Source organism: Pan troglodytes, chromosome 11, assembly GCF_028858775.2.
Source record: "Pan troglodytes isolate AG18354 chromosome 11, NHGRI_mPanTro3-v2.0_pri, whole genome shotgun sequence".
NCBI classification, from domain to species: domain Eukaryota; kingdom Metazoa; phylum Chordata; class Mammalia; order Primates; family Hominidae; genus Pan; species Pan troglodytes.
In genome coordinates, this window is record NC_072409.2 from 15863959 (window position 1) to 15875384 (window position 11426).

The 11426-nt window shown below is 36.8% G+C and overlaps 1 protein-coding gene across 3 annotated transcripts in view; it reads left to right on the top strand.

The window, feature by feature from the left end:
- The window catches only part of OR1L8 (olfactory receptor family 1 subfamily L member 8), a 265279-nt gene that overhangs the window by 229044 nt on the left and 24809 nt on the right, over window positions 1–11426 (top strand). Inside the window, exons 1-3 of one of the 3 annotated variants that reach the window (NM_001428048.1) lie at window positions 3190–3310; window positions 4732–4866; window positions 8725–8853. Coding sequence is in view for 2 of the 3 variants with exons in the window: in XM_054659055.2 (XP_054515030.1) it covers window positions 4732–4866; window positions 8725–8853 (264 nt within the window). In the remaining variant the exon portion in view is untranslated. Of the gene's footprint in view, window positions 1–3189; window positions 3311–4731; window positions 4867–8724; window positions 8854–11426 lie in introns of those variants that run through there. The other 2 variants (XM_054659055.2, XM_063787254.1) reach the window with 2 other exon arrangements.

The following is an 11426-nucleotide window of genomic DNA, read 5'->3' on the forward strand; positions in this document are numbered from 1 at the left end:
TACCTCTGTGAATTCACATTTTCTTGGTATTTCTAGACTTCTAAATTTTATTTTTCTTACTAGGAAGTAGATACATCTAGGAGTTTTGAAATGAAAATGTGTTCTATGCATTTAGTTTGCCTAATTGCTAGAAACAGGAGTCCTACAAAGATTTTTGAAAATTTTTGGAAGCCTAATTATAATGACCTACCTTTTTACCTAACTGTAATTGCTTTGACTGACGATCATAATATAATATTTGTCACTTTTTTTTTTGTTTTGTTTTGAGACGGAGTCTTGCTCTGTCGCCAGGCTGGAGTGCAGTGGCGCCATCTCGGCTCACTACAACCTCCGCCTCCTGGGTTCAAGAGATTCTTGTGCCTCAGCCTCCCAAGTAGCTGGGATTACAGGCACATGCCACCATACCCAGCTAATTTTTGTATTTTTAGTAGAGACGGGGTTTCAGTGTGTTGGCCAGGATGGTCTCGATCTCCTGACCTCGTGATTTGCCTACCTCAACCTCCCAAAGTGCTGGGATTACAGGTGTGAGCCACTGTGCGCGGCCCATATTTGTCACTATTATGAAATAAATATAAACCATTATAATTATATTTAATATTCAATCGAATTCTTTTTAGAGCTGGCCTTAGAGAGACACTGAGTATTGCTTAATTTTATAAATAAAGGCCTATTGCTCATTCTAGGACCTTATTTTATTGTAGCTGTGCTGTGGTGTGTTCTTATTACTAAAAGAAAGCAAATTACCATTATAGTAGTTACTTGGGACACTTTAGTAGTTTTATTGATCCACAGTGTAGTAGCTTCAGCCTAGAACAAAAGTATATTTTTTAACAACCCCAAAACAAAAAACAAATACAACACAAACAAACCCTGACACCAGCACAGTCTTATCACACTTTTAATTCCCTCATAATACAATACAACAACCATTCTTTTATTAATGGAGGATGGGGTAGGGAGTATGTTATCAGTAGACTTAGAAAAAATTAGCTTAGTCATTGAAACCTTTGCCTTTTTTCTAGGAATTCCTTTCTCATATTCTTGTGTCTTCTTGGCATTGTATGATCTTAAGCATGAGTCATATGCCCTGAAAAATGCAGACTGACTGTACTAAATATCTTAGCACTGGTGTTCCTCTGCTTTGACCATACGGAAACTTAAATTATTACAGATTAGACCTATCAACTAAGGGAAACAGAAAGGTTATTATTCAATGGTTTTATTTGTAAATAATCATTGGCACTCGGCATTCATTCTGACCGCATTCTAGTGTGCCATCCTGTACGTCGAAGGCTAGAAATAAAAAAGAATACATTTCCTAGAATTCTTTACAGTTAGAGTCCTCAATATGAATTAGTTGGGTGCACTTATATGAAATTTAAAATATTGAAATGACGTGGAAGGTGTCCTATGTTTTTGCTTTTTCTACTGTCAGAAATATTCTTGGAACATTTTTTTTTTCTGCGGCAGATTTTCATTGTCCAATTACTAGGTACATTATTGCTCACAGGCATTTGCTTTAGGAGCGGCAGCTGAAGTCCACTTTTTGTGACCAATTACCCAGTTAGTGAGAGACAGGAAGTAGTTTTGATGCTGATTCCTGATAGTTGGGCTGCAGTTGCACCGATAAGCTCTTGAATTCAATAGTTTCAATGGCGACCTTCTGATTCTCCTCCTTCCTAATTGGGTAAGAGAAGTACTCTAGGTGGGTCAGATTATTATTGTGCTTAAGTTTATTCCTAGAGACTCATCCTAGAGCCTGTGATTCTATAACATTTCCAGTGACTTTGTAAGCACTCAATTTCCTGGTAAATAAAATATTTCAGTATTTTATTTACTTCATTTCTGCTTAAAACATCAATGACAATTTTTTCTTCCCTACACAAATCTTGACTAATACAACAGATAATAAAATGTAGACTTAATCCTGAAATAATTATGACACCATACCCCTTATGCTTATGTATATAGACAGAAAACTCCTTCAGTCTCAAATGTAAACATCACAACTAATATCTAATTAAAAAGGAAGAATTCTCTTTTTGAAGTACTTAATATTCTCTAAGAAGCCCTCACTTATACCCTTTGTAATAGAATGTATAAGAACCTCATCCAGCAGCTATTAGTTGACAACCTGAAATTTCCTAGCTGCCTTTTGCTCCAGTACAAGGAAATGACTTCAATTCTCTCTTAAAGGAGAGAAAGAGCGACTTTATCTCCAAAGCAATCTCCAGACAAGGGATAGGTATTACCTTAAAAAGTTAGTGCAAAATTTTTAAATGTATTCAATTTTTAAAATTCAATTACAATGTATTCAAATTGAATTTAAACATAATTCAATTAAAATGTTTCAAATTTATATTAAAATTATAATTTAAATTTATAATTATTAAGATTATTATTCTGTATTCAAAATATGCTATCAAATAATTAGTCCACACAATAGTCAATTATATCAACATATTATAATTTAACCAAGCCCCATTCATGAAAACTTGGATGATTTCTGTTTCTCTTATGTGTACTATCCTTGTACATATATTCTTGGCAGTATTTTTCTTTTTTCTTTTTTAATGACTTTCTATTTTTTTTTTATTTCAGTAGGTTATTGGGGAACAGGTGGTGTTTGGTGACATGAATAAGTTCTTTAGTGGTAATTTCTGAGATTTTTTTTTCAGAATTTTTTTTAATTTTAGGTTTTTGGGGAACAGGTGGTGTTTGGTTACATGTTTAAGTTCGTTAGTGGTGATTTCTGACATTTTGGTGCACCCGAGCAGTGTACACTGTACCCAGTGTGTAGTCTTTTATTTCTCACCTTCTCCTACCCTTTCCCCTGAGTCCCCAAAGTTCATTGTATCATTCTTATGCCTTTTGTTCTCATAGCTCAGCTCCTACTTTATGAGTGAGAACATACGATGTTTGGTTTTCCATTCCTGAGTTACTTTACTTAGAAAAATTGTCTCCAGTTCCATCCAGGTTGCCGTGAATGCCATTATTTTGTTCCTTTTTATGGCCAAATAGTATTCCATTGTATATGTATATATTACGATTTCTTTATCCACTCATTGATTGAAGGGCACTTGGGCTGGTTCCATATTTTTGCAATTGTGAATTGTGGTGCTATAAACATGCATGTGCAAGTATCTTTTTTGTATATAATGATGTCTTTTTTTTTTTTTTTTTTTGAGAGGGAGTCTCGCACTGTCGCCCAGGCTGGAGTGCAGTGGCATGATCTCAACTCACTGCAATCTCCGCCTCCCAGGTTCAAGCTATTCTCCTGCCTCAGCCTCCCGAGTATCTGGGATTACAGGTGACTGCCACCATGACCAGCTAATTTTTGTATTTTTAGTAGACACGGGGTTTCACCATGTAGGCCAGGCTGGTCTCAAACTCCTGACCTCATGATTCACCTGCCTCAGCCTCCTAAAATGCTGAGATTACAGGCGTGAGCCACCGCACTCAGCCTCGTATAATGACTTCTTTTCCTCTGAGTGGATATCCAGTAGTGGGATTGCTGGATCAAATGGTGTATCTACTTTTAGTTCTTTAATGAATCTCCACACTGTTTTCCATAGTGGTTGTACTAATTTACATTCTCACCAGCAGTGTAAAAGTGTTTTCCTTTTCACCACATCCACACTTGGCAATATTTTTAGTATTTATATGATCAGATTCCTGAAAGTGAAAGACTAGGTCATAGACAATATAAATAATTAATTAACCACATACTGAATTTCTATGCCAAACACTATATTTGGTACTGATGATATGAAGGTGAGGGGGAACAAAAACAAGAATGTACATGGCTTAATGTAATTGAGAACATTTTTCTTCAGATATGTTTGTACCACTTTCAACTGTTTCCTTTGGATAAATTTCTTAAAGTGAAAAATATTTAAATAAATACTGTCAAATTCTCTACAGAGTTATTGTGATACTTTACATTTCCACCTGCACTCTCAGTGTTAATACTAGGTATTATGATTCTTTTCAATCTTTGACAGATAATATGATTGGTGAAAAAATGGTATCACTGTTATTTTATTATTTTATCCAATAGTTCATTATTGCTAGTTTCATTAATTACTTGTTCACATGCTTACTGAACCCTTGTATTCTTTTGTGAATTGCCTGTTCATGTTCGTTGCATTTTTTTCTTGTTGAGGTGTTTGCCTTCTTTTATAATTCTGTTTTTAAATTTAAACACAGACTATCCCAACGATTTTTGTATGTGGAGGTCATATGTGTAAAACTACTGAAAACTTTTGGCTAAGTAAAGTTATTGTAAGCCCTTAAATTTGAAGTCTGCCTACAATAATAGTATCAACCCAATTTGGAGACTTTTCTAAATTGCTTAACACTGTCTATGTCTATATGGGCTTATACCGAAAGACTAAATTTAAGGCACCAATGTATGAATAGATTAAATGCTTCTTCAGAGGTTAAAAAAAAAGACCAGGTCATAGAAACAAATATTTTTAATGTTTATAACACATGCTGTCAATTTATTTCCTAGAAGCATATGCCACTTTGTATTCACACTACTAGCAGCAGTAGAAAGTATCTCCTTTTCCTGCCTCCACCCAGAATCAATTATTGTCATTTAAAAACCCAATTATACATCAGAGTTACTTCCAGTTTCTGGTCCAACATGTATGGATCTTGGAGGTTGTTACTCCTTCTGAAAGAGTAAAAGGCCTAACAAACTGAAAAATCAACATTTCTTTTTAGATCCATCAGAGAAGTGAGGTCACACGGCAACCCACCGCCCCCCAAATTGGAGAGACAGACAACAAAATACAAAGAATCACAGCTTACTGGAGCAGAAACCCACAAACAGAAGCCTCTGCAGGAATCAGTGCTAAGGTAGGAAAACCTGAACTGTAATTGATGAATTGCTGGAGGCTCAGTGTAGACAAGTCTGAGAGTTAAAATCTCTAGGGGGAACCAGTCATAGAAAGGCCCACACGCTGTTGTGAGTTTTACCTCCCAGAGTTCTACCTGGTTCTCACAGTGAAGATACATACAGTATTCATAATAGCCAAGATATGGAAACAACCTAACTGCCCAACAATGAGTGAATATAAAGAAAATGTTGGCTGGGTGCGATGGCTCACGCCTGTAATCCCAGAACTTTGGGAGGCCAAGGCGGGCAGATCATCTGAGGTCAGGAGATCAAGACAAGCCTGGCCAATGTAGCGAAACCACATCTCTACTAAAAAATACAAAAAAAAAAAAAAAAATTAGCTGGGCGTGGTGGCTCACACCTGTAATCCCAGCTACTTGGGAGGCTGAGCCAGGAGAATCGCTTGAACCCAGGAGGCGGAGGTTGCAGTGGGCCGAGCTCATGCCACTGCACTCCAGTCTGGGTGACAGAGCAAGACTCTGTCTTAAAAAATAAAAAAAAAAGTAAAAAAGAAAATGTTACATGTAGACATACATACATATATATGTATATACTTTCTGTACTCTTACAAGTCAACAGCAAAAAAATGAACTATCTGTTCTTAAAAGGAGCAATGTATATTTATTCAGCCTTACAATATTATTAAGACTTAAAGAAGTAGATCTTTCCATTTGCCACAACACAGATATACCTGGAGGACATTATGGTAACTGAAATAAACCAGACACAGAAATAAAAATATTGCACACTCTCATGTATATGTGAAATAAAAAGAAAGAAATATGCAGGGATAGAGAATGAAACAATAGTTACTACAGGTAGGGGGAGGGATAAAATTGGGAGATGGAGGTCAAAGGATACAGACATGAAGCATGAACAAGTCTAGAGATCTAATGTACAACATGAGAACCAGTTAACAATATTGAATTGTATTAGGGATTTTTGTTAAATAAGTAGATTTTAGTTGCTGTTATCACAAAAAAGTAACTGTGAGATTATAGATATGTTAATCTGCTTCATAATAATAACCATTTTACTCTCTATATGTATCTCATAGCATCATGCTGTAAACCTCAAATATACACAATAAAATTTAGTTTTTAAAAATTGATAAGCTTCTAACCATGCTGACTATGAAAACAAGACAGAGGACACAAATTATTAATGTCAGAAATAAATAAGGGAACATCACTACAGATCTCATGGACATTAAAAGAAAATAAAGAAATACTATGAACAACTCTGTACCCACAAATTTGATAACCTAAATGAATGGACAAATTCTTTGAAAGACACAATATGTCAAAATGCTGCACACAAAAAGAAATGATGAAATTGATAGAACTGTATCTATAAAAGAAATTGACTCAATAATTAATAAACTCCCAAAGCAGAAAGCACTAGGCCCAGATGGGTTCAGTGGTGAATTCTACTAAACATTTAAAGAAGAATTTATATTAATTATCTGTAATCTCTTCCAGACAATAGAAGCAAAGGAAACACTTTCTAATTCATTCTACGAAGCCAACAATATCCTAATACCAAAACCAAAGACATTATAAGAAAACTATAAACCTGTATCTCTCATAAACATACATGCATAACTCTAAACAAAACGTTTGCAAATTGAATCCAACAATGTATAAAAAGATTTATACATCACAACCAAGTTTAATTTATCCTAGGTATGCAAGCCTGGTTCAACATTCCAAAATCAGTTATTGTATTGTAATGCATCACATCAATAAACTAACAAAGAAAAGCCACATGAATACATAAATAGATGCAGAAAAATCATTTGACAAACTCCAACACCCATCTATGATTCTAAAAACTCTCAGTAAACTAGGAATAGAAGGAAAATTCCTCAACTTGATAAGAAAAAACTACCCCCCAAAAAATCCTACAACTAACATTATACATGATGGCGAGAAACTAGGAGCTTTCCCATTACGTTCAGGAACAAGATAAGAATGCTCCCTCTCACCATGGCTTTTCAACATCATACTGGAAATCCTACCTAATGCAATAAGACAAGAATAGTAATAAAAGATATACAGATTTGAAGGAAAGAAATGAAACTATCTTTGTTCACAGATGATTTGATTGTCTATATAGAAAATCCAAAAGAATTGACAAAAAAATTCCTGGAACTAATAAGCAATTACAGCAAGAGTGCAAAATGCAAGATTAATATACAAAAGCCAATTGTTCTCCTAAATATTAGCAACAAACAAGTGGATTTTGAAATTAAGAACACAATATCATTTACATTAGCACCCCCCAAAATAAAATAGTGGCATAAATCTAACAAAATAAGTACAAGATGAACACAAGGGTTACCACAAAACCATGATGAAAGATAAAAGAACTAAATAGTAATTCCATGTTCATGAATAAGAAGGCTCAATATTATCAAGAGGTCAATTCTCCTGAATTCGGTGTATAAATTCCATGCAATACCGATCAAAATCCCAGCAAGTTATTTTGCAGATATCAAAAAACTAATTCTAAAGTTTACATGTAGAGGCAAAAGACCCAGAGTAGCCAAGTCAATATTAAAGGAGAAAAACAAACTGGAGGACTGACACTACCTGACTTCAAAGCTACAGTAATCAAGACAATATATACTGGCAAAAGAATAGGCAAATAGATCAATGGTACAGAACAGAGAACCAAGAAATAGACCCACACAACTATCTTTGACAAACAGCAAAGACATATAACGGAGCAAAGACAGTTTTTTCAACAAATGGTGCTAAATTATCTGGACGTCCACATACCAAAAAGAAAAATAAATTCACCCTTTATAAACATTAACTCAATGGATCATAGTCCTAAATATAAGATGCAAAACTGTGAAACTCATAGAGGATAACATAAGAGAAAATCTAGATGATCTTGGGTTTAGAGATGACTTTTTAGATACAACACCAAAGGCATGATTCATAAAAGAAAGAATTCATAAGCTGAACTTCATTAAAATTAAACTTTTCTGTTCTGCAAAAGTCACTGTCAAGAGAATAAAAAAATAAGCCACATACTGGGAGAAAATATTTGCACAAAACATATCTGATAAAGGACTGTAATTCAAAATACACAAATAACTCTTAAAACTCAACAATAAGAAAATATACAACCCAATTAAAAACGGGCCAAAGGTCTTAACAGACACTCAGCAAAGAAGATACACAGATGGAAAACAGGCATGTGAAAAGATGCTCCATCTCACGTCATCTGGGAAATTCAAATTAAAACAACAATGACATACCACTGTATACCCATTAGAATGGCCAAACATAAACATTCCTAAACATAAAAATATTCACTCACATAAATATTTATCCACTCTTGATAACCATTACTTGAGGAAAGAGAAGCATTCCCTTGGGATATTGCAGTGAAGTTAAGAAGCTCTGAGTTTAGCCCCAACATCTAAATGGGAAGCCTCAGGGGTCCCTGTCTCCTTGGAGTCAGCTCTGCTAACTGTTATTTCCATTCTGCTTTCTTTGCTGAGGGAGATCACAGGACAAACTCCCCTGAGGGGTCAGCACACCACAGCTATATCAGCCTAACAAGGATCCCAGAGGCCAGGAGGGCAGAACTCAAACCCATGGAAAGCTCACTGGGCTTCCACAATCAAAAGAGTCCTTGCCACTTGAGTCAGGGCCTCCCTGCCTTCTGAGATGTGCAGCTGAGAAAGGCAGCATTATGTTAGGAACCACAGATTAGGAAAGAAACAGGGAGTTAAGGTCAGAAAAGGGAAATGTGGTATTCCTTTTGAGTAGTGTTTCAGTTCTTCCCTCCTTGCTAATTAGTCCAGAAGTTCAGAGGAGAAACATGAGGAAGCTGAGCTTTGGCTAAGAAGCAGAGTTGGAAATCACAGATGTGCAGAAGATCCACTTCTTGAGACACATGGAAGCAAAGAAAAAACCCTGGATACAGAGGTGAGCTTCAGTGAGCTAGCCACCTACCTAGCCAACCCAGTTTGGCACTTTCTCTTTCCTTTCTGAAAGTTTCAAATATTTCATGAATTAAGAAGTCATAACCACCATCTGACTCATTTAGACTCATTGAGCTTGATCTGGAGGCCCTCTACACCACATGCTTGGAGAGAAGCAAAACCCTGTTAGTAGAAAAAAAAAAAAAAAAACCAAACCCAAAACCAAAAAAACAAAACAATGATTGCATTCCCAGCCCCATACACTCGCCCTGTACTTTAGAACCATTCTCCCTGATTTTCATATCCTAAACCTTCTTCCTTTTTCCCAGTGATAAGCATGGGTGCTCCTCAAGTCTACAGTCTGGAGCATCCAAACCCACTTAACCCAAATCTCCACTATTTTTTAAATTCTGTATTCCCAAGGCAGCCTTTTCATGAATGACTGCTTTTTAAATAATGATCTGTGTTTGACACACTGCTTTTCAGACATGGTATCTCACTTGCTATTTGATATGGTTTGGATCTGTGTCCCCGCCCAAATGTCATGTGGCATTTTAATCTCCAGTGTTGAAGGTGGGCCCTAGTGGGAGGTGATCATGGGGATGGATCCTTCATGAATGGTTTAGCACTGTCATTGGTGCTAGTATCATGTTAGTGAGTGAGTTTTCACAAGATCTACTTGTTTAAAAAGTGTGTAGCGCCTCCCCCCACCTCTGTTCTGCTCCTGCCATGTAAGATGCCTGCTCCGGCTTTGCCTTCCACCATGAATAAAAGTTTCCTGAGGCCTCCCCAGAATCAGAAACTGCAAGGCTTCCTGTAAACTCTGCAGAACTGTGAGGCAATTGAACCTCTTTACTTTAAAAATTACCCAGTTTGGAGTATTTCTTTATAGCAGTGTAAGAATAGACTAATACACCTTTCATAAAACATCAGGAATCAGCCTATGAGCAGGTGATAGAGGACAAATCCAGCCTGCATCTTCTGCCTCAAGTCCAAGGCACTGTCCACTGCACCACTACAACCCTACACACAAGACCCACCTCCACCATGCATGGTCAATTTTTTTTTTTTTTTTGAGACTGAGTCTCGCTCTGTCGCCAGGCTGGAGTGCAGCGGTGCAATCTTGGCTCACTGCAACCTCCGCCTCCCGGCTTCAAGCGATTCTTCTGCCTCAGCCTCCCGAGTAGCTGGGACTACAGGTGCGCCCCACCACACTCAGCTAATTTTTTTTTTTTTTTTTTTTTTTGAGACAGTCTGGCTCTGTCAGCCAGGCTGGAGTGCAGTGGCAAAATCTCAGCTCACTGCAACCTCCGTCTCCTGGGCTCAAGCAATTCTCCTGCCTCAGCCTACCGAGTAGCTGGGATTACAGGCCCCCGCCACCACGCCCGGCTAATTTTTGTATTTTTAGTAGAGACAGGATTTAACCGTGTTGGCCAGGATGCACCCAATCTCCTGACCTTGTGATCCGCCTGCCTCAGCCTCCCAAAGTGCTGGGATTACAGGTGTGAGCCACCGTGCCCGGCATGCATGGCCAATTTTACCCACCTGATTGTGACCAGTCCCTCATTAGTGTTCAAGCTTTCAAATCCCACCATCTGTACCACACAGAAAGATTGGTAATCACCCTTACAGCTGCAAAAGTGGATTCTGAACATGGGACAAGAAAGTTTGTCAGTTGTGTATTTGTGTGGCAAGAGGGTAATTCTGTAGAAATTTATCAGAGTGAGGAAAACATAGCACCAATGCATGATTGTAAGATATGTATAGCTTTACCAAAACATGAAGAGGCTTCAGGTTCAAATTTTTACTATTATTCACTTCCTTACTGACCTTGAACAGATCACTTCACCTCTCTAAGCCTCCTGTATGTAAAAATGGCAACAGTAATAACATATGCCTCTTAATTCCTTATTACAGAATTTAGTGAGATGTTTACCATGTACCTAATACTAATACATTTTCAATAAATATTTGTTAATATTATTGACTTTAATTACTGATTCACTCAATATATCAGCAAATACTCCTTCTATAAAATCTTGCAATATTATAAAATTAATCTGAGAGACAGTGAGGGATATGATATTTTAAGCATGTGAGATAATTAGTTTTGAGAACATGAAGGAATATAAGATAAGGGACGATGACGCTGAGGTGGCTGGGGAACAGCTTGCCCTGAATGTTTTTACAATATCCTTGTCCCTCTTTTAAGTCTTTCAAATGCTTTATCTCATTAAATCCTCATGACAATGTGGATATTTGTGTTCGATTTTATACATGAAAAACCTGAGATTTAAAGGTGTTTAGTAACTTACGAGAAAAATGTAAGCATTTAATTTTTTAGTACATCAATATATAAATAGCCAACATTTAAAAATGTGTGAAAATTCTGGTGTATAAGTCCCATTCACAATGTGTAAAAGAATATACTGCTCTAAAGAAGTTGTTTCACAGATGCTGGAGAGGATGTGGAGAAATAATAGGAACACTTTTACACTGTTGGTGGGACTGTAAACTAGTTCAACCATTGTGGAAGTCAGTGTGGCGATTCCTCAGGGATCTAGAACTAGAAATACC